The sequence below is a fragment of the Nycticebus coucang genome, chromosome 9, assembly GCF_027406575.1.
Source record: "Nycticebus coucang isolate mNycCou1 chromosome 9, mNycCou1.pri, whole genome shotgun sequence".
Taxonomy (NCBI): domain Eukaryota; kingdom Metazoa; phylum Chordata; class Mammalia; order Primates; family Lorisidae; genus Nycticebus; species Nycticebus coucang.
The window spans coordinates 43356491-43382295 of NC_069788.1; the positions used below are offsets into that span (position 1 = coordinate 43356491).

Here is a 25805-nt window from a genome sequence, read left to right on the forward strand (position 1 = left end):
GCGCCTATGGTACAGTGGTTGGTGCCAGCCACATACACGGAGGGTGGTGGGTTCGAACCTGGCCCAGGCCAGCTAAACAACTCCAACAAAAAAATAGCAGGCATTGTGGCAGGTACCTGCAGTCCCAGCTACTTGGGAGGCTGAGGCAAGAGAACTCTCAGGTTTACACTCTCAATCATGTAGACCTGAGAGTTTGAGGTTGTTATGAGCTGTGACGCCATGGCACTCTACCAAGGGTAACATAGTTAGACTCTGTCTCAAAAAAAAAAAAAAAGAAAAAGAAAAGAAAAGAAAAAAGAAAAAAAGAATATTCTAAAACTAGTTATAAGAAAGTAGTATCCGGGCTCGGCGCCTGTAGCACAGAGGTTATGGTACCAGCCCCATACACCGAGCCTGGCAGGTTCGAACCCGGCCCAGGTCTGCTAAACAATGACAACTGCAACAAAAAATAACCGGGCATTGTGGCGGGCACCTGTAGTCCCAGCTACTTGGGAGGCTGAGGCAAGAGAACTCTCAGGTTTACACTCTCAATCATGTAGACCTGAGAGTTTGAGGTTGTTATGAGCTGTGACGCCATGGCACTCTACCAAGGGTAACATAGTTAGACTCTGTCTCAAAAAAAAAAAAAAAGAAAAAGAAAAGAAAAGAAAAAAGAAAAAAAGAATATTCTAAAACTAGTTATAAGAAAGTAGTATCCGGGCTCGGCGCCTGTAGCACAGAGGTTATGGTACCAGCCCCATACACCGAGCCTGGCAGGTTCAAACCCGGCCCAGGTCTGCTAAACAATGACAACTGCAACAAAAAATAACCGGGCATTGTGGCGGGCACCTGTAGTCCCAGCTACTTGGGAGGCTGAGGCAAGAGAATCGCTTAAGCCCAGGAGTTTGAGGTTGCTGTGAGCTGTGACCCCACTTCACTCTACCAAGGGTGACAAAGTGAGATTCGGTCTCAAAAAAAAAAAAAAAAAAAGAAAGGAAGAAAGGAAGTAGTTCCCTTTGTTTCTTTTAGGAAGGAAAACTGGGAAACGGGGGTAGAAAGGAAAATTCACTGTATATATCCTTTTGCACCCTTTGATTTGGGGACCCTGTAAATGTAGTCTAAGAGAGAGGAGGAGGAGGAGCAGAAGAGGGAAAGACAGAGAAACACCGTGTGTGGGCTTTAGAATTCAGACAGCCTGTGAATTCCAGCTCCACTACTTCCCAGCTGTGTGGCCATGCCCATGTCACTCAACCTCTCAGAGGCTCAATGTGGCCTACAAAGGGCATGACATTACATAATGCCCGCAATCTACCTGGACTAGTGGGAGATTGAGACTAATGAATTTAAAGTATTTAACTGAAAATGGCTACTGTAGCCCTGGCTTTCCAATCCCCAGACCAGCTTCCAGACCTCCTGGAGGGCACAAGCAATTCATCTTTTCATTTTACATGTGATGCCCCAGGCACCTGGCCCATGGCAGTCCCTGTGCCGGCAGGACACCAGGTCAAAGCAGAGTACAGGTCAAAGCAGAGTAAAGAGAGGGAGGTGTCCGAGTCAAAGGCAGTACCACCTCCGTGCCCTTTCCCAGAGCAATGGTCCCCAAGATTAGCTGCTGGGCTTTCCGGTAAGGGGGTCCTGTCTACTGAACCCCCAATCCATTTACCCTGGGACACACTTCCTTACTCATATGAAAACAGCAAGTCTCAAACCTGAGTGTGTATCTGAATTGCTGGTGCAGTACAGACTCCTGGGCCCACCCTGGGACCTCAGTTTGTCCACTTAGTTCTCTAAGATGGAGCTCTAACCACATCTAGGGCTCCAAGTCCCACACCCTGTATGTGCCAAGTCTCTCCCCAGATACGGGTTTCAAAACACATCCAAACCTTTCCACTTTCCCCCTCCACTCTTCTGATTTTGTGGATCTCTCCTTTAAGAATGCCTGCCCACCCCCATACATTCATGCACATTTTTCCACTTGCCTGAATGATGTCTATTTTGGCAGAAGCAGCTCAAACATTATCTCCCTAAGGAAGCCCTCCAATTTGGGTGACCTTGCTCCTCCCCCAGGGGCTCTCAGGCTTCTTTGAGTTCAAATTATCCCTGATAACAATGAAAGCTTTGACCAGCAAGTGCACAAATGTGAGCAGTTTGTTAACATTGGCCTTCATCCTCCTCAAGCCCCAGAAAAGTGTTACTGTCCTCAGGAGAGTGCTGTGACAATCACAGTTCACGGCAACCTCCAACTCCTGAGCTTAGGCGATTCGCTGTACACTCCCCTGGATGGTGGTCAGCTTCTTTTTCTCTATTTCAGGGCCAGGCCAAGGCGTCTCAGTGAATACTAATTTGAGTTCTTGAGATGGGGATGTTCATAACAGAGATACCAGGGTAGAGACAAGCCCTTTGGAGTCTATGTGGAGGTAGGAGTGGGGGTAAGGGGCTGACAGGTTGGTTCTGGGCTGACTCATTGGGAAGAGGGAGGAGATGAACACTATTATCTGAAAGAAAAGATGGTGCCACACCTACAGGACAGGGTGGCCCATCTGAGGACAAAGTGGATATGGTTCTCCGGGGCACTAGGGAATTAAGGGAATTTCCTAAAACAGGCAGACACGGCCAGAGAGAAGCAAATGCCATCTTCCATTTTCATCTAAACATGAAACTTCAGGAAGTTCTGTGCAAAACTCTACGTATTTCCCTCCACCCCAGTGCAGATGCCCTTTGCCATCTATACACAGTTACTCCCTGCAGATCTGACTGTAAAAGATGGGTGCCCACTCTGTCTATCCGTAAGGAACTGGTTAAACCAATTAGGAGATTTTCTTTTTTTGTAGAGACAGAGTCTCACTGTACCGCCCTCGGGTAGAGTGCCGTGGCATCACACGGCTCACAGCAACCTCTAACTCTTGGGCTTCCGTGATTCTCCTGCCTCAGCCTCCCAAGCAGCTGGGACTACAGGCGCCCGCCACAACGCCCGGCTATCAATTAGGAGATTTTCATACAATGGAGCACTCCCCAGCCAAGAATGGTATTTCGTATCATTGCCCTGATATGAAATAATTTCCAAGATATATTTTAAGTAAAAAATAACAACATGCATAACCAGGGAAATGAAAATTAAAACCACAGTGAGTTACGATTTACTGTGGAAATTCCAGTTTCCAAAGTAAAATGTTTACATGGAACAGTGTAGAAAATTCAAAAACTGATAATTCCAAGTGCTGGTGAGGAAGTGGGGCAAGGGAACTCTCACATCATTGGTAGGCACGTGAATGGTTTGGCATAATCTACCCAGGTTGACAATGTAATTCCCAAGGGTCCTGTAAACACTCTAGAGAGGTTCTTGCCCAATCTGCCATACACACGCTGGAAGACACAGCTAAAAACATTCACCCCATAGCTGGGTGTTGTGGCGGGTGCCTGTTGTCCCAGCTACTTGAGAGGCTGAGGCAAGAGAATCGCCTAAGCCCAAGAGCTGGAGGTTGCTGTGAGCTGTGACACCATAGTACTCTACTGAGGGTGACAAAGTGAGACTCTATCTCTAAAAAAAAATAATTCACCCCAGTGTTCTTCCTAGAAGCCGAAAATGGAAAGCAACACAACTGTCCTTAGACCAATGAAAAATAAATTGGGGTGTGTCCAAGCAATGAAATTCTACACAATAGTGAAAATGAAGTACCGCTGCGCGTAGCGCCCGCCACAACGCCTGGCTATTTTTTGTTGCAGCCGTCATTGTTGTTTGACAGCCCGGGCTGGATTTGAACCCGCCAGCTCAGTTGTATGTGGCTGGCACTTTAGCTGTTTGAGCCACAGGCGCCCAGCCAGCAACTCCATTCTCAATGGCCCTCGGCCTTTTGAGGAGATGGGCTGTAGGACTTAAGAGATTACACCAAACACAGCACAGCAACTGCTGCCCATTAGAACATTTATTTCTCAGAGAGAAAATAAGTTTCAGACAGTCATTTTATAGTAGGTAAAATTAACTTTTGTATTCTTTACAAGCATAGATTTTTCTCTGTTTATTACCTCTCTTATACCATCTGTTATAAACAATTCTAGAAAGCAAATAAAGTCACTTTCTACAATAAATAGAGCATCATGTGCTTCACAGCAGACGCGACAGAGACACGTAGGCCCCATGCCACAGCAGGATCTGAGCCGTTTCCCATTCTAAAAGAGCATTTTAAAAAATGAGACTCAGAGAAAGACTGATTTGAAGAGATTGAAAAACAAAGAGATTAAGAAGAGAAAGTGGTGGAGGGGGTAGAAAGAGATAGACAAAAAAGAGAGAGAGGGAGAAAGCCTCAAGATCTTACAACACAGGTTTAGACAAAGGTCACAGAGTCCACACTGACCAACTACCTGGGGAGAGGGAAGCATTGGCTCCTTTAAATAAAACACACTGTGTGGCCACACAATGGAGGGCTCTGATAATGGAAACTATAGGCCTGAATAATTTAGAACAGTATTTTACAATTATATACACTGTGTCCTTCTCTAGCCATATGCTGTATTGTGTTTTGTTACTGTACAAAATCCAAAACCCCATCCTTTATGTTATAGTGTTTTGTTGGTTCCCTTTTAAACTCTGGCTCATGTCCCAAATGTATAAGAAATAGTGGTGGTTGGTTGGTTGTATTTTTAAAAAGTTGAGTGTGTAAAAATGGCAGTGATCTCCCCAGTGACTTTGTTTTGTCCAAAACTCCCCTATGAAAATTTAAAACAATTAAAAAGAACATCAGGTTAAAAATCAACATGGCAATCAGTAGCCTGCAACCTGGCCCTGCGACTTTGGTGCTTAGAAGTTTAACAAGCAACGTCCAGGAAACAGACACTGAAGCCTCTGAAAGTTGTGTTGGTTTGTCAGTCAGCATTCCCCATTCACAGTTTTTTTCCTTCCATTTTTGTGAAGGCGAAGGTGGGGAGGGAGTTAAAGAGAAAGAGGGAAGGAGACAGAGAATTTCAAATAAAAGTGTTACATTCCCTGGAGTGGGGAAGTGGGAGCAGCAGAGGCTGGGCAGGTCAGAACACAGACCAGGAAGATGTTTGGCAGCAGGGGCCACACTGTCCACATGGTGGAGAGTAAGATTTTAAGACTGCAATTGCAGAAAAAGCTCTCAAGGAGAGGATAGATGGGGGAAGGAGACAGACCCAGCTGGGCACAGCTCCATTTCAACTACCCTCAACAGCAGATGGACAGATGGGACACTCTCATACCTGGCCTGGTCAGCTGACAGGAATCCACCCTCAAGCCTTGGCCCACCTTGTGGCTACATAGGAACAGGGCAAGAGGGGCCCTGCCTCAACCCACGGGGCACATTCACAAAGCAGGGCCTCAGCTGTGTTGGCAGCAGAAGTGAGTCTGTATGTGTGGGTGTCCTTGGGTAGGAGTCACTGGGTGGTGGGCTGGCCTCTGTCTGGGCCCTGAGGAGCCTGGCGGAGATACCCACCTGGCATAGCAGCTGGCCTCAAGGGGAATGAGACATTAAAGAAAAAGAGCAGTTTGGTGATAGTTTCTGTCAGTTTGGCACAAGAGAAAAAGTAAGAAAAGGATCATGGGAAAGAGAAAGCTAGACTGGGCATGGGTGCAGAAGATAGGACAAAGAAGTGTGAGAATGGGAGATGAGTGGGAGAGAGTGAGCTTGAGGAAATGCCCCTCGGGACCCTGGTGTATCCACAGCATCTCTGGGATCAGTGTCAGAACCTCACCCGCCCTGAGGTGTAGTTAGTGAGAGTGGGATGCAGGGGGCCAGACAGGGAGCTCGAGAAGGAGCCCAGGCCTTCTTGCCTTCTAGGCCATATCCATCTCCTTGGCTGGGCCCAATCCCCACAGCTGTTTCTACTTCTAACTGGTTCTTCAGTGGAATATCCCCTGAGGGACCCTGGGTGGGAGTTTTTGGCACACAGCAGGCCCTCCAGGGGAACCATGCAATTGGTCAAAATTGGGACTTTTCCCTTGGTAGGGACACAGACCAGTAGTTAGCCTGCCATGAGAAGGGGAAGCTGACAGCCATACATCTGGCTAGGGCAGAAGAGGCTTCTCTTTGCCCCATGGGATGGAGGCAGGGCGAGAAAACGTAGGCCTGGCCTTAGCCTCACCCTCATAGGTAGCTGGAGGTGACAAAGGAATGGGGCCCCCGGACTCGGCTCAGGTGAATCATTGCACGATCATAGGCCACCTGCACTGACTTGCGGATGCTGGTCTTGCGGCCTTCCAGCATCTTCAGCTTGTCCACAGTGTCTTCTACACCCAGGGGCAGGACTTTGTCCCTCGGAAGCCACTGCCTGAAATGCAAGCACAGTAAGAGGCTGTGCTGTGGTAGGTCCCACAGGGGACTTCTCTGGGCCCACTTCCCCTGGACCAGCAAGACCAGCAGAAGGAGACACTCCATTCAGGAGACCACAAATAACCTGACAGGTTAGGGCAGTAGGGTGTGCAGGGCTAGGGAAGTAACATGGGGCTACGCAGCTAGGTCCTTTCCTGGACCTTCACTTGGCTTGGAGGGTTCTCAGGGCCCATGAGCCAAGAGAAGTCCATCTGCTGCTTTTTGAGACCAAATGAGCCACCCAGGAGGGCTCTGAAGCTCACAGCCTTGGGCAATTAGAGAGCTATGGCTGGGAAGCAGAGCTGGTGCAGGAATTGATGAACTCATCTCTGGTGGGGCCTGTACCCTGTGTTTTTTTTGTTTGTTTGTTTTTGGCCGGGGCTGGGCTTGAACCTGCCACCTCCAGCATATGGGCCGGCACCCTACTCCTTTGAGCCACAGGCGCCGCCCCACCCTGTGTGTTTTTAAAGTTCCCCAGGTGACTTTAACACATGGCTAAAAGCATAGTGTTCAGAGCCAGATCTTAGTTTGTATCCCAATTCTGGTGATAGGGTCTTGGCTTTCTGAGGCTCACCTTCCTCACCTGCAAAATGGATTGTGAGGAGATTAGTGAAGATTTAAATGAAGATTAAATGAGATCATATATGTAAATCCATCTGCATAAGTACACTGAGTAAGCACTCAACAAATGGCAGCTATTATTATCACTATTTTTACTAGCTAGTTTTACCTCTTCATTACACAGAAATAAGGTTGAAAGCACTCCGCTGCTAGTGCTAAGATAAACCTTAGGGCAGGGATGTCCAACCTATAGCCTATGGGCCACATGCTGATTTTGTGAGGACTCTGTTGCTTATCTGTGGTGTCAGATATCATGAAAAGTATGCATGGACTTTCTTTTTTTTTGCTAATCAGCTTTCATAACTGTTTGTATATTTAATATGTGGCTCAAGACAGCACTTATTTTTCCAATGTGCAGCAGGAAATAAAAAAGTTTGGACACCCCTGCCTTAAAGTGTTACAAAGCCAAAACTGTCCACAGGACTGAGACGGGCTTCCCCACAGCTACTAGGGTGTTGGCAGCCAATAGGCTCTCAGTTGAGTTCTTCTATGGGAATCACCCTCCACCAAAAAATGCCTGGCCCAAGGTAAGAGCCATCCCCAGGGGCTGTGGCATTCAATGACTAGCTGGTATACAAGTACAAAGGCATACCCCAATTTACTTCTGACAGCTTTATTAAGCCACCTAGCTCCAGTTCTCCCCAGATAATGAGCTGAGGTCTCTCTTGCAAGTATGCGGCGGTTTTAACTTCCTTCCCCACCCAATGCTGCACCATTCACCTCCACAGCTCTCCTCAGTAACCTCATGATACAACTCTCCATCTCAGAGTGTTTCCCAGGGAATCTGATCTGCAACACCCTTCATTACTATTAACACTATTCATCTGTATTATTAGTAACACTAAGTTACTATTAACATGGCAAATGCAGGCCAGCTGCTGGCAGGTAATGACTCCCCTTCATAGGCAGAGCCCTGGGTAGCTGAGTTCATAGCCCCTCTCTATGCTTTATGAACACAGCAACAGAGGCACAGCCCCTTGGCAGCCTCCCTATCCCTGGCAGCAGCACCCTGGAGTGGGCACTCTGCAGCAGCAGTCACTCACCAGGTGCGCTTGTTGTCAAAGAAGAGGACAAGGAAGAGCTTCTCTCCAGCCTCTGCCTGTTTCTGCTCTCCCAGCTTCAGCACGTCCAGTGGAGGGACAGGGATTGGAACGCCATTGTGTAGGAGGCCTTCCCGGGGCATCTTGGGATCGATGATCTAGAGGCAGAATAAAAGACAGGCATTCAGTGGGAGAGGGTGAGCAGGACCTCCTGCCATGGGACCAACTGAAGTCCCCCCTCACCCCCATTACCAAAATCATGCAAAGGCTTGGCCTTGCCCACAACCAAGTGATGGAGGGGCTAAACTCTCCCACGACCCCCAGCAGTCCAAAAACTAGAAATCTTGATTCTGTTTCCCTAGTTCATTGTCTTAATCTCTGGTCCTGCCCAACTAGTTCTTCTAATGAGGGAATTTGCTCCATGAACTTTTAGGCCCCAGAGCTGAAACAGCAGTGGGAAGCCTATATGTGGGGTGTCAGCCCTGAGTGGGGTATCTTTGATGTCCAGGCCAGATAAGGCAACACCTTCCTCCCAATGTTCCTTCAGGGAGAAGAGTAGAGGCCATGTTTTTCCTGATAATTTATCTAGGCACGATGGCCATGAAGAAGGCACTGCATCAGCAGGAGGGCCGTCCCTTCCATTCACTGTAACAGAGCCCCTGGTTGCCACCACTTTCCTGTGTGACTACAATCCTTCCTTGTGTGTGGACCTGATACATTTTTGACATTCCATGGTAAGATTGGAGAGGAGGCTCTAGGCATAGCTAGAACACTGAGCTTGGAGGGTCATTAGGGAGGGGTGAATGATATAGTTGGAAACAAGGGCCACTGGAGGCACTAATCCTTAAGCAGCTAGCTCCACATGGCAGGGACTAGGCCTGTCTTGTTCAGGTTTGTTTCTGGCACCCAGTCCCCACCCTGCCTAGCTCAGAGCAGGTGCTCAGCAAAATGCCTGGCGGCACCAACACAACAATAACTCTCCAGGTCTGTGCAGCACTTTCAAAGTTTCTAAAGCTCTTAATTATTCACAATTACCACATTTCAATCCTTTGCTGACAGGTTTAAGCAGACACAGAAAAACACCAAGCACAGAAGGAGTATGCAGCTGCTTGCAGCCATGGTGGAATTAAAACCAGATGCCCAGACAAGGCTTGGGTCTCTCTGCCACCCACTGCCTCTTACACAGCACCTGCTTCCAGGGCAGTTGCTAGCATTGCCATGCACACAGGCCAGATAGACTTGGAAACTTACTGAAGAAGCAGCCTTCTCCAGAAACAGAGTAATCTTAATTCCTATGTCCTGTCCCAGTGGACTCTTCATAATAAACTGTTCTCATTATTTACCGTTGGGTTTCTGCCAGCTTCCCTGCATCACTCTCAAGATAAGCAGCTGAAAGCAGGTGTTCTGGTTAGGAGTTTACTCCAAGGATGAACCACTTCTACTCCTACCCATCAGGTGTGTAACTTGATCAAAACTCTAATTCCCAGCTTGTCTGTCCGTCTGTGGTTTCCCCCATCATTGAAGCTAAAGGTATGAGAACTACCACACAATCCCTTCTCAGCTTCCTTGATTACCAAATGAGACAGAGTGGCTACTCTAATGTTGCCTCTTAACTAAGGCATGCTGGTTCCTGCCTTGGAACCTAGTGTGCTTGCACAGGGTAGACTGTGAAAAATTTCCCCTGAGGGCAAAGGCAAGGTGGGTAAGTCAGCCATCTAAGGAGAGCTTGTGTCCCAAAATAATAAATAATGGTCTATTCACTCAATGAATGCTCTGAGATGTAAAACAGCATGGCAATAAAGCTTATGATAACATATAATAAATGTGTATATACACTGTGATTACAATTATAATATGTGAATAATAAACAGAGGAATGATACAAAATACTTGGAGTCAACATATTAGAATAGTAAGATTTTTTCTCTATTTTTCCAAAACTCTTATAATGTGGTATATTAATTGTACAAAAACACAAGCAAAAACATTTGTTTAAAAGAGTCAAAAAAAGATGAGAAATTGTTTATTTACAATAGATGCCAATACATATTGAAGTATGCATAGGAGAAAGATTAGGAGAACATACACCAAAATTAAAATAAAGGTTGTGTTTAGGTGGTGGCTGAATTTCTTTAATCATAAGAGAAAATGTATGGTTAAAAAGAAAACTGGGGCTCAGCACCTGTAGCTCAAGCAGCTAAGGTGCCAGCTACATACACTGGAGCTGGCGGGTTCGAATCCAGCTTGTGCCCGCCAAACAACAACTACAAACAAAAAATAGCCGAGTGTTGTGGCGGGAGCCTGTAATCCCAGCTACTTGGGAGGGTGAGGCAAGAGAATCGCTTAAGCTCAAGAGTTTGAGTTTGTTCAAGAGTTTGAGGTTGTTGTGAGCTGTGATGCCACAGCACTCTACCCAGGGTGACAGCTTAAGGCTCTGTCTAAAAAAAAAAAAACTGGAAAAAAAAGACTAGTTTTAGATTGGCTTTTTTTGTGTTGTGGGTTTAAAACTCCCCAAACCTATACAGCTTAATCACTTCTTTGATAACTAAGCTGGGGGTCCCCCAGTTTCTCTGCTAGCAGGGCAGAGCTCTTTGTGAAGGCAGCCCCAGGCCCAAGCTCTTTGACTACTAGATCACAGTGTGGATTTTCCATACTTGCCACTGGCTAGGAAAGAATAAGGTAGGCAATGTGGGTTCCAATGTGGCTCTGGCAAAATTTATAACCTCTTTGAGTTATAGTTTCCCTATAGAATCAGAATCCCTATCCTCTTTATCTTAAGAGTCTACTGACAGATATGAAAGGACTAGGAGAAGCCCAGAGCCTCCCCTATATGCATGTAAAAGCCCGTGTGCACGTAAGAAGCCTGGCTACACATCACCAGAAAGACTTGGAAACTTACTAAGGAAGCAGCCTTCTCCAGAGACAGAGTAATCTTAATTCCTACGTCCTCCCTGTCCCTTTTTAAAAAGGAACCTTTTTAACCAGGAGAAAGTGTCATGACAAAAAAAGAAAAGGGAACCTTTTTAAAAAATATTCATGCCTTGAGCCAGCCTCAGAGAGTCTAATTTGGTGGTACTGGTGTGGGAGCTCTGCATTGTTTTAAAAAATTACCCCTGATGGTTCTGACATACCCCAAAGATACCACTGATGTATTAGTGGTATCTTCCAGGACCAGGAAGACATTACCTCCCCAACTGAGAAAGAGCTCTAAGAAATAACTGGGTCACTACAAAAGCTTTGAGACAGACTATGTTATGGTCCATTATTTCACTTCCAAGAAACACAGTCAACAGCATCCTTCCTGATTCGCCTGTGCAAGTTTCACCTTGCTCAGCTTACCAATGTTGCCAGGAAGGCTTCATTTGTTCCCATCCAAACAGATGTTACATTTCTTGATTTTTATGTATCTCAAAACTTTCATAATGACCCACAAAAATCAAGGTGGTAAAACTATTGCTACTATGAAAGAAATGGAAATTTTAGCTACTGCTAGGGGGAGTGTAAATTGAACTAACTTTCTGGACACTTATGTCAGAATTTTTGTATAGATTTTGCCCCAAGAAGGCATTCCTAAGAATTTAATGCAAGGAAATAATCATGGATATGCACAAAGGTAATGCTACAATGGTGTTTATTGCCAACTGTTTATCATAGTGAAAAATTCAAAACAATCTAAATGACCAACTAGGGAATGGTTAAAATATGGGACATGCATACAACTGAAGACAATACAATCATTAAAAGTGATGTTGACAAAGAATGTTTAATGGCATAAGACACTCACATTCATGATATACTATTAAGTGTAAGGGAGGTTAAAAACAGTTATGTTCTCATATATAGACATATTCACGAATTTTAAAAAAAGGTTGAGCGGATATACACCAAGGTATTCCTGAATAGACAGGATTGTGGATGATCCTGAACTCAGTGGCTTAGAACACAGGCTTTACATCACACATTTTGAGCCCTGGGCTCAGAGTCCAACCCTGTTACTTATTAGCTGGATGACCATGGGTAACAATCCTCAGTTTTCTTCCCTACAAAATGGAATGACCATACCTTCCTCAGTATTTTAAAGACTCGGTATGACAAATGTTTAAAAAACATATAAGCATTTTTATCTAAAATAGACACGTTACTTTTATGCATAAACAAATAACAAATGCTACTAAGGCCCTAAGAATGCTACTCTTAGTCTGCATACTTTTAGCCTATTTTAAGTGCTTTAAGCTGGGATCTTACTGGTTTGACCCACTCAGGCTGGGGTAAAACCCTCCATCCCTTCTGCAGCTAAAGGCACCGTGACTCCCACTGGATTCTGTTGGCTTAATCCAATCAGATAAGCCCCCAAGGCAAGGCAGGGGCCAGAATAGTCCAGGTTAGGGTGTAGGTAGGAGGGTGGTGTCTGGGGCAGACTCACCAAGGCAGGGTAGGAAGGGTAGCCTCGGCACTTGGCCCACACCAGCTCCAGGGGCTCCAGGTCTCCGCGATCTTCAAAGGGCATCAGGAGGCTTCTGCCTGGGGGTGGGGGAGGGGAGGAGACAGTGCCCAAGGGGACTTGGAATGATGCCCACAAGGCCTGCCTATGGCTTCCAGTTGACTAGGGCAGCCCAAGAATGAGTCAGCAACATCCCCTCCACCCTTCCTTTCCCTGCCCTTTCCTTAGAAGTTCTTAGGCAGGATCAGGGGTCAGTAAACTAATTCTGTAAAGGGCCAAATAGTAAACATTTTACATTTTGTGAGCTATGTGGTATCTGTTACAAATATTCAATTCTGCCATTGTAGCATGAAAGTAGCCAATCTATAAATGAATGACCATGGCTGTGTCCCAATAAAACTTTATTTTTAGACACTGAAATTTGAATTTCATATAATTTTCACACATTATAGAATATCATTCTTTTGATTTTCTTTTCAATCATTTAAAAATGTATAAACCATTCTTGACTCTGGGGCCATTCAAAATTAGGCAGCAATCCATAGTTTACTGACCTCTGAACTAGAATCCTAAAATGGCTTTCCCTGGAAAAATGTAACTACTTCATCCCCAGTGCCTCAGGTAGAAGGACTATAACTCAGCTCAGGCCAAAGCCATATACTGCTCTCTGGGCCTCCTTGCATGGGGAGTCCTTATGATAGAGGCTTCATGCAAAAAAGATCTTGGGAAAGACATTCGAGTTAAAGCACTTGCTAAAGTTATTTTCTGACAGGGTCACATCTGGCCATCCAGTTCACCTGGATGCACTGCACTCAGCAGAGCCAAGTAGGTCTGCAAGTTCTTCCCTTGACTACTTCTGTCAGAACCTTATACATGGACTGGGTGTCCCAGAGCCGGCACATCTCTTCATCTTACTTTGTTCTGTACCCAATGCACTAGCACATGGGAGCTTCACAGATGCTTTTCAACACACAAAGAAACCTCTTTCCCTCCTCACATCTATAAACTGTAAGGGGAACGTAACCATACTCAACCAAGGAAAAAAGTACAAATTTAATAGAGTGAAAATTATATTTCTAAGGAAACATTACCAACTTCACTTACAATTTTTAAAACGTACTAAAATAATAGGTACTTTTTGAGGTACTTATTGAGGGAATAGTAATAACTATAAAAAGATAAACTTCAATACTAAAGCGGTAGGCTGAGTGGAAACTGGTACAATCATTCTCCGCTGATGTAATTGCAGATCAGTCCAATCCTTTTGGAATGTAATTTGGCAAGATGTCTCAAGAGCCATTTAAAAAACTTATGAACCACCTGCTCCAGTAAAATTCCCTCCTTGGGAATTTATTCTTCTATAACACTGGGTACAGAAGAAAAATAACTTTGAATATGAATAAAAGAATTTTGAACAAAAACGTGAGCGCATAGTATGTATAATATTAAAAGTTGGAAACAGCTCAAATGTATAATAGAATGGTTAAGTAAATTATAATTTAGGTACATTGTTCTAATAATATGAGATATATAAAGATTATGTATCAACATGAAAAAAGTGTAACACTGAAAAAAATAGAATGCAAAAGTACATGTGTTTTGGACTAGCATTGTGTTAATGCGTGTAAAATAAACAGAAGGCAACACAGAGAAATGAAGACAATTGTGTTACAATGATGGAACTATGGGAGGTTAATTTCCTTTTTAAATTTCCTATAATTTTAGCAAGTACATGGTTTTTAAAGTAATAATAAAATGCCATCACTAGAAGCACAAAAAGTGCCAATATACATCTGTGTTAGATGCTATACAAATTCACATAGACACAAGCCCTGACATCTGGGTGTTGACAGTTACAGAAAGTAATGAAACACACAGGCATGCATTCATCAACACACATACAGGAAAGAAACTGATGCTAAGGGAAAATAAAGCAGTTGGGAAAGGAAATAGGGGAAGAGAAGCCCTGCAGCCTGTGTGTTAGATGGAAATGTCAAAGATCCAGAGAATGTATACCCCACTACTACAGAGTTGGTCAGGCCTGTAAGCTCAGAAAACAACCTGCTCTGTACCTGCTCCATCAGAGCACCACCCCTCAGTCTCTCATGTTGGCCCTGCACTGGCCTTTATTCTCTTGGTCCAAGGAAACAAGACCCATAAAACTATACGATTATGTGTGAAATTCAGCGATAAAGGTCATCATCACTGAAAAGTGAGCAAAGACAATGCCCATCAAAATTATAAATGCACACTTTCCTTCAATTCAGCAATCCCACTTCTATAGATATGCTCTCCAAGGATATGAAATGATCTATGCACAAGGTTGCTCACTGCAACACTGATTATGATTACGATAACAAATAAGTGAAAACAATCATTCTCTACCTTTTGAGAGCTGGCTAAGCCAGTGATGGCCCTCCTATACAATGGGACACTAGGCAACCAGTGAAAAGCACAGTAAGATCTTCAAGATCATTATAAACTGGAAAAAAAGAATGATTGCAGGGGCATCCAATTGTTGAGGATTGTTTTGCTTATCTATAGTGTTGGATATCATGAAACATATACATGGGCTTTGTCTTTGCCAATCAGCTTTAATTAGTGTTTGTGCATTTAATGTGTGGCCCAAGACAACTTTTTTTTTTGAGACAGTTTTACTTTGTCACCCTCAGTAGAGTGCCATGGTGTCATATCTCACAGCAACCTCAAACTCTTGGGCTCAAGTGATCCTTTTGCCTCAGCCTCCCAAGTAGCTGAGACTACAGGCATCCTCCACATGCCCAACTATTTTTAAAGACAGGGGTCTTACTTTTGCTCAGGCTGGTCTCAAACTCCTGAGCTTAAGCAATCCACCTGGCTCAGCCTCCCAAAGTGGTAAGATTACAGGTGTGAGACACAGTGCCCAGTCACCAAGACAACTCTTATTCTTCTAAAGTGCAGCACAGAGAAAAATGCTTGGATACCCATGGTTTGGAGCAGTGATTTTCAATCGTGTGCCACCATGAGAAGATCTTAGGTGTGCCATGAAAATTTTTAAAGATCATTAATTAGGCCAGGTGCAATGGCTTACCCCTGTAATCCTAGCTGGAAACCAGCCTAAGCAAAAAAAAAAAAGACCCCATCTCTACTAAAAATAGAAAAACTAGCCAGGTGTTGTGGTGGGTGCCTGTAGTCCCAGCTACTCAGAAGGCTGAGGCAAGAGGACTGCTTGAGCCTAAAAGTTTGAGGTTGCTGTGAGCTATGACCTGAGGTGACAAAGTAAGTCTGTCTCAAAACAAACAAAAAGATCATTTATTAGATTATTTTTGAAAGAAGTTCAAAACATAGTAAGTATATTCTTTTTTTTATTCTCGAGAGAGTCTCATTTTGTCATCTTCAGTAGTGTTGTGGCGTCACAGCTCACAGCAACCTCCAGCTCTTGGGCTTAGGCGATTCTCTTGCCTCAGCCTCCTGAGTAGCTGGGACCACAGGCACCCACCATAACCCCAGCTATTTTTTGTTGCAGTTTGGCTGGGGCCGGGTTTGAACCCGCCACCCTTGGTATATGGGGCCAGCGCCCTACTCACTGAGCCACAGGTGCCGCCCCCTTTACTCTCTCTTTTGATCAACATAATTTAAGTGTGCCGTGGAAGTTTAACTATAAGTTCAAGTGTGCCTGAGATTAAAAAGGTTGAAAACACTAGTTTAGAGGAACATGTACATACTAAGCTTCTCTACTCACGCTTTTAAATATAGACGCAAATTTTGGCTTGTGTGTGTGTATATATATATATAATCCATATATATGTATATGGATTACATCTGGAAAGATCAAACGAAACTCGCTAACAGTGGATGTTCCAAGGAAGGGAGTAAGAGTTTTCATTACATACCCTTTGTACCATTTTCATTTTTGTTACCATGGGCATGTGTTACCTATTTAAATATAAGATGATTTAAAAAACAAAACAAAAACGAAGAGTCTGATTACCCTGGGAACAAGGACCATTTTGCTGCCCAGGGCCTGAGGGTTTAGGGGGAGCTCAGGGACTGGCTGCCAGGTTCTAAGCCCCAACAGTGCAGCAGCCTAAAGAGCTGACTCTTCCTCAGAAGACCTTCCCCCCCACTCCTGTGCCTGAACACTTTCTTCTCACCTGAGCCATTGTAGTCAGAATCTCCATTCACACCTTCCAAGAAGGGCACTCGAGAGAGGGCTGGTTTCCCACGGCTCCGTTTTGGGGGCGTCAGACCACTGCATACAGAGAAGGTAGAGGGGGTGAAATGAGCAACTTCAATGACTGACATGTCCACTCCCCTCCCACCTCTGATAATAGTAGAGTTATAAAAACCCTCTGGAAGAATGTTTTCTCACCTGTCCCTAAACGCTCACATTAACCCATGACACTGAACCTGTATGGAGATGCCTATACTTCTTTACTCTGTGGTTCATACAGCTTCTTCTTTATAAACCAATTTATATTTGACATAAAAAAATTGCCCCTTTCCTAAATTTTCAATAATGGACATGTCATACCTCCTTAATTAGAAAAGACATTTTTAACTTGGAAAAAAAATCCACTTCTCACAAATGGTTTATGTATGAAGTTTTTTTTAAAGGGAAATGAATTTTTTTTTTTTTTTTATTGTTAGGGATTCATTGAGGGTACAATAAGCCAGGTGAATTTTTGTTTTTTTTTTAAACTAAAAAGTAGACCAATTTTTTTAAACATGGCTACTGCAAAGAGATAAAATACATATTAGACAAGGTGTGCCTGTGGCTCAGTGGGTAGGGCGCCAGCCCCATATACCGAGAGTGGCAGGTTTGAACCTGGCCCTAGCCAGCTAAAACAGCAATGAGAATTGCAACAAAAAATAGCTGGGCATTGTGGTGGGCACCTGTAGTCCCAGCTACTCGGGAGGCTGAGGTAAGAGAATCACTTAAGTCCAAGAGTTGGAGGTTGCTGTGAGCTGTGATGCCCTGGCACTCTATGGGGGCGACAAAATGAGACTCTGTCTCAAAAAAAGAAAAAAATTATATATATATATATATATATATGTATATATGACAAAGACTAGAAAGTAAAAAGCAAAAATGAGAAAAGCAATCACACAATAGAGGCCTGCCCAGGCATCAGCATTTTTAAAAAGCTCCCCATGTAATTCTAATGTACAACCACAATTGTGACCCTTTGGGCAAAAAAGATGTGGCTAGGGCTATTTTCTATCCACACTTTAAAAAATAATACCATTATGTACTTTTTTCTTTTAACTAAAAAGTGCTTAAAAGATAACAATATACAGAAAAGAAGGAATGCTTAAGAAACTCCTGTTGGGGTTCAGTACCCACAGTCCAGTGGTTAGGGCACCGGCCACATACACTGGGGCTGGTGGGTTCCAACCCGGCCCAGGACTGCTAAACAATGACAACTGCAACAAAAAAAATAGCCAGGTGTTGTGGTGGGCACCTGTAGGCCCAGCTACTTGGGAGGCTGAGGCAAGAGAATTGCTTAAGCCTAAGAGTTTGAGGTTGCTGTGAGCTGTGATGCTACAGCACTCCAAAGGGGGTGACTCTGTCTCAAAAAAAAAAAAAAAAAAAGAAAAGAAAAGAAAAGAAACGAAACTCCTCTTGGGATAAGAAGCAACCACAGGTAGGATCAGTTAGGAGAGTAGGGCACTCCTGTTTTACTCAGTCAGAACTAACTTTATCATGACCTTATACTAAGAAAACTTTGCTTCACTGAAACCCAATGAATCATAATCCTTCAGTAACCAGCAGTTAAGCTGGGTATTTTTTTCTTGCTAGTCAAAATTAGGATCTGTTTGGAAAAAAACAAAAATATCCAGTTCACATTTAGGATTCAGTTCCTACTCACCCAATAAAAATCTGTCAATAGGATTAGAGACCCTGAAGCCTTGTACATATGTAAAGTGCCAGTAATTTTGTTAGGAAAGCCTCTCAAAGTTCATAATCTTGTGTCTGGGGAAACATGGTCAAATTCAACAGAACAGAACAGAACACAGCAAAGTGGTTAAGAGATTAAACCCTGGAGCCAAACTATCTGGGTTCAAAACTCAGCTCTTTTCATTAGTTCTATGACCTTGAACAAGTTATTCAACCTTTCTGAGGCTTGTGTTCCCCATGTGTTTTTATGAGGATTAATGAATGAATAATCATAATATATTCAAAACAGCACATACGACACACTCAGTAAATGGCAACTGGTGGTTATTATCATATGAAGGGAAATAAATTTTAATGTCTTACTTACTTATTAGAAACTACTAAGTTGCACTGGAATGATGAGCTCTGACAAACATGAACTGAATAAAATAGGATACAGCCTCAAAACTAGGTCTGTGCACTTCTGATGCATAGAAAAAAGTACAACTGACTCAATCACAGCCTGCATTTCAGTCCCCTCTCCAAATTACCCAGGCCTAAGCTAACAACTTAATCTATAATTATCTTGTTTACTGGTTTAACATCTCTCTCCCCTTCTAGAAGACAAGCTCCGTAACACATTAGTTACTCAGAACAGTGCCTGGCATATAGTAGGTATCCAATTATCAACAGAAGAATGAGTGACCTACAGAAAGATGACACAGTCCCAATCAGTTCAGAAAATCATCAGAAAAGATAAACCAAGAGGCAGGTTAAGGAAGAGGGAATGGGAGAAGGGTCGGTTCTTTCCAGGTTATTTCTAATTCTGGGATCATATGATTCCAGTCTAATAAATAAGATCTCCCTTTATGTACTTACTACCACAGGAGGGAGAAAGAAAGAAAAAGGAAAAAACCTTGCAGTTAGAACCCCAGAATCTCCTATTTTAAACTTTGAAATTCCACTGAGAATCATTGAGTTAAAGTGGAAATGCCTTCCACAGGCATTGTTCCTACATCGAGCAGGGACAGAAATCAATGACATTAGACTGGAGTTCTGCAGAAAGGCAAACAAACCAAAGCCTGGCTAGCTTGCCCCTTGTGGCTCATAGGTGGGAAGAGCACCCTTCATAGAGAAAGAGATCAACACACTTTCCACCTTTAGTTAAGGACTGGACCAAAGGGACAGTTTGATGACTCTACTCCTACCCCAACCCCAATGAACCAGGCCTTATTTGTGAAGGGGATCAGGAACTTCAACCTGGGAGTAAGAGTTTGAAATCTGTCTCTTCCTTATATCTGGTAACTAAATGTGTTTTCTCCCATCTACTCCCCCCTATATCTCTCGATACTATAATAAAGAGGGGAAAAAAGCTAGGGCAACTTTGAGGTTTGGTGGAAACATCTCAAAGAAATCACAGCAGGGAACCAGTTCAAGGCTGAGGGGTGGTTGGGGAGCCTCCAAAGCCTCACAAGGAGCTCAGCAGCCCAGGGAGAGTGAGTACCTAACAGAACACACACCTAACCTACCTTGGAAGTGCTTCAAACACAGATATGCAGTCTTTTGGTACTGACATGGGACTTTACCTCCCCTACTCTGAATCTAGGATCCATTCAGCAGCCATGTGATGGGGCCACAATGTCAGCCTTCAGGACAAGTCCTTTTTCGTGTGTGGCACTAAGGGTTTCTCATTTCCAACACTCTCCCTGGAGTCTTGTAGAACACAGAACACAGAGCAGTGGCTAAATAAATGCCTGAATTTGGAAGAAACTTTGAGGTTCTGGTTTCAGAAATCCTCCTTTCGGGTAAAAGAAACACATGCCCTTTCAGCTCAAGGATAGTGAAAGAGCTGAGACTTTTGACTGAATAAAAGCAATTCCAAATTTCCTACCTGTTCACATTACCTCTCTAAAGAGGCCATTGCTACAATGCCCTAAAAGGCAAAGGGCAAAACCATGTTTGTAACAAGCTGGATTATGCAAGTATGTGTGTAGGGGCAGTGTGAGGGTGATGGGGGACATTGGCTCAAATGTTAATCTTACTGGGCAATAGGAGATTAAGTTCTCCCCACCTGTAGAGCCCAAATTTAGCCCCACAAACCCCATAAGGATCAGCATCCCTCCTCCTCTCTTAGATTCTCAGACCTGAAAATCAAGGGTCACTCCATTTCCCAGGAGCTCTCCGAGTTATAGACCAAAGGCCTCAGGAAATAGCAGGGGTGAGGTTAGAAACTGAGATAAGCAGGAGGAGGTTCAATTCATAACTGAATGGAGAATAAAAGGAGAGGAGGCAGAGGTGCTGACAAAGCTCTGGGGACAAGTGTTCTTACCTGCAAGCTTCAAATGCCAGTCCACCACTGAGACCCAAACTACACTCGGAGTCAGACCCACTTTCAGTGTGTTTTCCAAAGCCGTTGGTCATGCCTGCCAAGGATACACAGAGTGAGGCTGAGCACAGAAGCCCCCTTTCCCCTGACACATGCTGCAGCATGAGGCAGCTGCCTCAGGGGGAGCTCAGTGAGGAGGAGTGGAGAGGATGGCTGTTCCTTCTCCTATGAGAAATGGGTCTGGAGTGGTAAAGAAAACCTAATAAAGACAAAAGTTTAGGGGGAAATACTGTTGGCTGAGGCAAAAAGCAGACACTGTATTTTCCTTCCCATCCTTCTGTTTTTACTAAGGAAAACAGCAAACACAGCTTACTCTGCCACTGTCATCTGGCTACAATGGGATATACCAAGACTTCCCCACCCTGGCTGGCTCCCTAAATCCCTGGATCTGCTTCTAATTCCAAACTTCATTTAACAGGGAGTCTTCTGTGCCTCTTGAGGAGCCCACCAACCTTGCCTCTTCAGATACTTACACACCCTATCCATCGCATGCTGGCAACAGCTAGCTTCAATATTTGGGGACAATGTCAGGACAGGCTGGAGAAGGATAAGGACTCTTTGGGAATCGCACCCTGAGATAACTAGTAGGGCTAGTCAGAAATAAGGATGGAGGGTACTTTTCAGCAGAACTAATGCAGTCCAGACCTTCCTGGAATGAGGAGTCAGAATCCTGGGAAAAGGGTTCATTTTCTTCTTCTTTGAGGTTGCTTAACCTCTCTTATGTGAAAATAATGCGTTCTCTCTTTTTTTTAGACATGGGTCTCAACTCTGTCACTCAGAGTGAAGGGGCATGATCATAGCTCACTGTAGCCTCGAACTCCTGGTCTGTGGAGATTATCACACCTCAGCCTCTCTAGTAGCTAGGACTATAGTTGTACACCACCACAGCCCGCTAAATTTTTAATTTTTTGTAGAGATGAGGTTTCACTATTTTGCCCAACCTGGTCTTAAACTCCTGGCCTCAAGTGATCCTCCTGCCTCAGCCTCCCAAAGTGGTGGGATTACAGGCATGAGCCACCACACTCTTCTTCCTCATAGAGGATGTTTTTCGTTATGAATGAGAGGTCAGTTTACAGCAAAGAGCCTTTCAGAGGCAAATGAAGACTGGCCATCCAAGGGACATGATCTTGCTGTGAAGGCTTCAATTCTCCTGTCAGTCCAATTTCTAACCACACTCCAGAGTCCTATAACTCTAACAGCTGAGCCAAGAGAGGTGTAGAGATGGACTAGGCACCTGATTTGAGAGCTGTTAAGTTATAGACACCAGAACTGTGAGGCAAGTCACACCTATAAAAGCAGGTATCTGAGCCGAGATATCTATATTCTGACATGCCTTTGCCTCCATCATGACCTCAACTTAAATCACCAAAGTCAGCTCTGCCTCATGTAGTACTGCCTCACCTATTACAGATCAAAACCTGTATTTGTGAGATTCCACTAAGGCTGCGTATAAGTAAGTATTCCTGGATGCCAGGCACCTGAGACGGTAGGGGAGGACCAGATTCTAGCAGTATCACCAATTAGCTGGCCTTCTCAGGCTGGATGAGCTTGAGGTCCAGAGCTACTTCCCAGTACGAGACTCTTTCACTCCTAGTGCAGTGTTTGGAGCTGAGCGTGACAGAGCTGAGAGGATGATAACAATAACTGCTACCATCTACTGTTATATACCAAGTGCATACTTTTAGAGCTCTACAAGGCAAATATCAGAAGGCTCATATTAGAAATAAGGAAATACAGGCGGCGCCTGTGGCTCAGGGTGCCAGTCCCATATACGGAGGGTGGCGGGTTTGAACCTGGCCCCGGCCAAAACTAGAAAAAAATAAAATAAATAAATAAAAATAGAAATAAGGAAATACACTCAAAGGGGTTAATGCATTTTCTCCATGTTATAAGCTGGTAAGAAGTCTGGGGATTTGCATTCAGGGATGCCTAACTCCATGCCTCAAGCTTTAGCTACTATATACCAACCTATTGTCCAAACTTAAGAAAGCCTAGACCAGACAGGATGGGAAGGTATTGTTGAAATAAAATGTTAAGCAACAAGAAAGAAAAGCAGAAAAGAGTATTGGCCATACAGTCTAAAGCCACCACATGAAAGGACACGACAAACACAAACAGCAAAAGCCAAGAGCAGCCCCTTCCTGCCAAGCAAGCCAGTCTTCCCTATCCCACTGAGACCTACTAACTATGTCTGGCATTCCAGGCCCTCCACGTCCATGCCCACCTCATCCATACAGTCTTGGTTCCAGATGCTCTCCAAATTGTCCCTCACAGACTCTGTCCTCCTTGTTGCCACATACCCAGGCATGAGCCCTTCACCCCATCTATTTCTTTCCATTCAGCCCTGATCCCTTGGGGCCAGCTGAGGTACCACTTCCTCAGGAAGCTTCCAACTTCCTCAGTTCAAATTCCCTGACACGTCTGGCAGTACCTTTCACCTGACATACAGCCACATACTATTCAGCACTGTGATTTCTCTGTACCTTGAGAGACTACTTCACTTCCCCATTGGAATGTAAACATTTCCAGAGCTGGAACTGAGTCTGACTTATTTTATTAACCTCCTCCCCTCTAATAACCAACTCATGGTAAACATGTATTAAGAACTCTTCAGTGATGGGGCCCCCATTACCTATCTCTGGGACCTCATCTCTTACCACCCCATCCCCACCCACATTTGCTACAGCCACACTGATTCCCTCACTGTTCCTCAAACACTCAGGCATGTTCCCACCTCCAGGGCCTGTGCCCTTACTTATGTATCTTTTTAGGATAGATACACAAATAGTATATGCCTTTGACTCCTTTAGATCTTAACTCAACTGTCATTCCCTGGAGAAGACCTCCTGGCTACCTTCTTCACTATCACCCCAGCATTTCCTATCCCCTTTCCCTGCTGAGTCTTTCTCCAAAGTTTCTAATACAAGATACAATTTACTTACTTGCTTTGAGTCTATGTTATTTCCCCTATAAGGAGAATTTTGATTATCTTGTTCAATGATTTCCACACACCCCCTCCCCCAGTGCTTAGAATAGTAGCTGATACAAATACTTAATGAATGAACTGAAATGAAGGTAGGAATCATTTTACCTTATACAACTTTGCATCCCCCTTGGGGCCAAAGACAGCCTCAGACACAATCTGGCCCTCTAAAAATACTTGCTCAAAGCCTGTTTCCCCAGGCCACTACTCATGTGCCGGGCCCAACGGTGAGCTAGGGAGTCCTCAATGCTACTATTGGCATCTACAGAGGCTATTAAGGAGAAGGCCAACTGGGGAAGGTGCTGGCTGGCAAAGCAAAGCAGGAAAGCAGGTGAGAAGTAGCGAGAGAAGTCACAGGCAGTGTCACCTGTCTCTTCCTCCTGCTGGGGGGACCTCTCCCCTTCACTCTCACTACAGCTCCTGCTCCTTGGCCGCTTCCGAGAGTGGCGCTCATCCTCAATGCTGGCTGGAGAGGCAGGAGAGCCTGTCAAACCATGGTCCTCGCCATTCTCCAAGGACCTGTCTGGGCTCCTCTGTGGCTTAACCCCATTCTTGGCCTTCTTGAAGAGGACTGATGTGCGGCGCCCCACACCACTAAATGGGGCACCAGCAGGGGTGTCGGGGGCTGTGTGGGACAGTCTATTAATGCCATTGTCACCAAGCAGGCGTTGGAAGGGCTCATTCCCTAGCTGCATAGGAGATTTTTCCAAGAGCTCATCTTCTTCCACCTTTCTAGGCTTTAGTAATCGGCTTGGAGGTTTGCTATCATCGATGGGTTTCAGAGTAGGGGGATCCGGGGGGGTTTCTTGCTCAGACAAGGAAGGTGCAGGCCCAGTGGGCTCCAGAGTTGGTGGGGGAGGCAGTTTGGAGTCATCTGTTAGAAAAAAAGAGAACCTGCTTGAACATTTAGAAAAAGTCTCCCTCTAGAAGTTATACACTGACACAGATAACCAATAACCAAAAAGCATGGGCTATTATAAGGCTTGAGATGCATCCCAGGTCTTGGACCTGAGGCAAAAAGAAGGAATAAGTTTTACCTGTACTAGTAGTTCACAACCCTGGCTATGTAGTCACCTAAGAAGTTTCTTAAAAATTCTAGTGCCCCCCCCTCCCCAAAAATCAAAAAACAAAAAAACAAAACAAAACAAGACAGGCACGGTGGCTCATGCCTGCAATCCTAGCACTTGGGTTTGCGCTCACAAGTTCAAGACCAGCCTGAGCCAGATCGAGACTTCATCTCTAAAAATTGTCAAGCCCTGGAGCAGCGCCTGTGGCTCAGTGGGTAAGGCGCCAGTCCCATTGACTGAGGGTGGCAGGTTTAAACCTGGCCCCAGCCAAACTGCAAGAAAAAAAATAGCCAAGCCTTGTGATGGGTGCCTGTAGTCCCAGCTATTTGGGAAGCTGAAGCAAGAGAATCACTTGAGCCCAAGAGTTTGAAGTTGCTGTGAGCTGTGACACCATGGCATTCTACCGAGGGCGACAAAGTGAAACTCAGACTCAAAAAATAAATAAATAAATAAATAAATTCCATTGCTCAGGCCCCATCCCAGACCAACTGAAACTAAATATAAGATGGGGTATTTAAAAAAAAAAAAAGAAAAGCTTACCAGGTGAATCTAATGAAGTAAGGGTTGGTTGCAAACCATTGCTCTAAGAAAGCCAATCAACAATTAGGTTAAGTCTCAGTTTGGGAGACTGGAGTACAATTCCCACTGGACTCAAGTATTTTCTCACCTGTCAATTGATTTTATTTCACATCACCCAAGTGACAGCAACTACAGCGGGCAGAAAGAATAAGTTTACAGACGAAAAAAACTGAGACCAAGTAAATCAAATCAGTGGTTCCCAAATATGTCTGCTCACTTACCCCCTTTAAACTTAAAAATTGGGACTTCCAAGCCAAAGCCCAGACCACCCTAGTTGAATCTACAGGAAGTGAAGCTGGAAATTTTTTTTTTTTAAAAATCCTCTAGGTGATGCTGTTGCAGCTGGTCCACTGGGCACAACTATACTGCCAGAGCCCAGGAGTAGGAAACAAGCGGCTTCTGACTGCCACATGGGGAGTCAGGAAGAGTCACAATGGACACCGAGCCCTCTAATGCCAATGTGATGTTTCAGTCATGTCCCACTCTCTGCCAGCCTAAAATAAAATGGGTCATTTCCTGCAATTTGG

The 25805-nt window shown here is 44.5% G+C and overlaps 1 protein-coding gene across 1 annotated transcript in view; it reads right to left on the reverse strand.

Moving 5' to 3' along the window:
• Positions 1 to 3887: 3887 nt before the first annotated feature.
• Positions 3888 to 25805, reverse strand: part of BRPF3 (bromodomain and PHD finger containing 3) — a 38001-nt gene continuing 16083 nt past the window's right edge. Inside the window, exons 8-13 of the mRNA XM_053602397.1 lie at positions 24000 to 24506; positions 20593 to 20686; positions 16537 to 16634; positions 12386 to 12483; positions 7967 to 8121; positions 3888 to 6261 (exon numbers count right to left, since the gene is read on the reverse strand). Of these exons, the coding sequence (XP_053458372.1) occupies positions 6078 to 6261; positions 7967 to 8121; positions 12386 to 12483; positions 16537 to 16634; positions 20593 to 20686; positions 24000 to 24506 (1136 nt within the window). The 3' untranslated portion in view covers positions 3888 to 6077. The remainder of the gene's footprint in view (positions 6262 to 7966; positions 8122 to 12385; positions 12484 to 16536; positions 16635 to 20592; positions 20687 to 23999; positions 24507 to 25805) is intronic.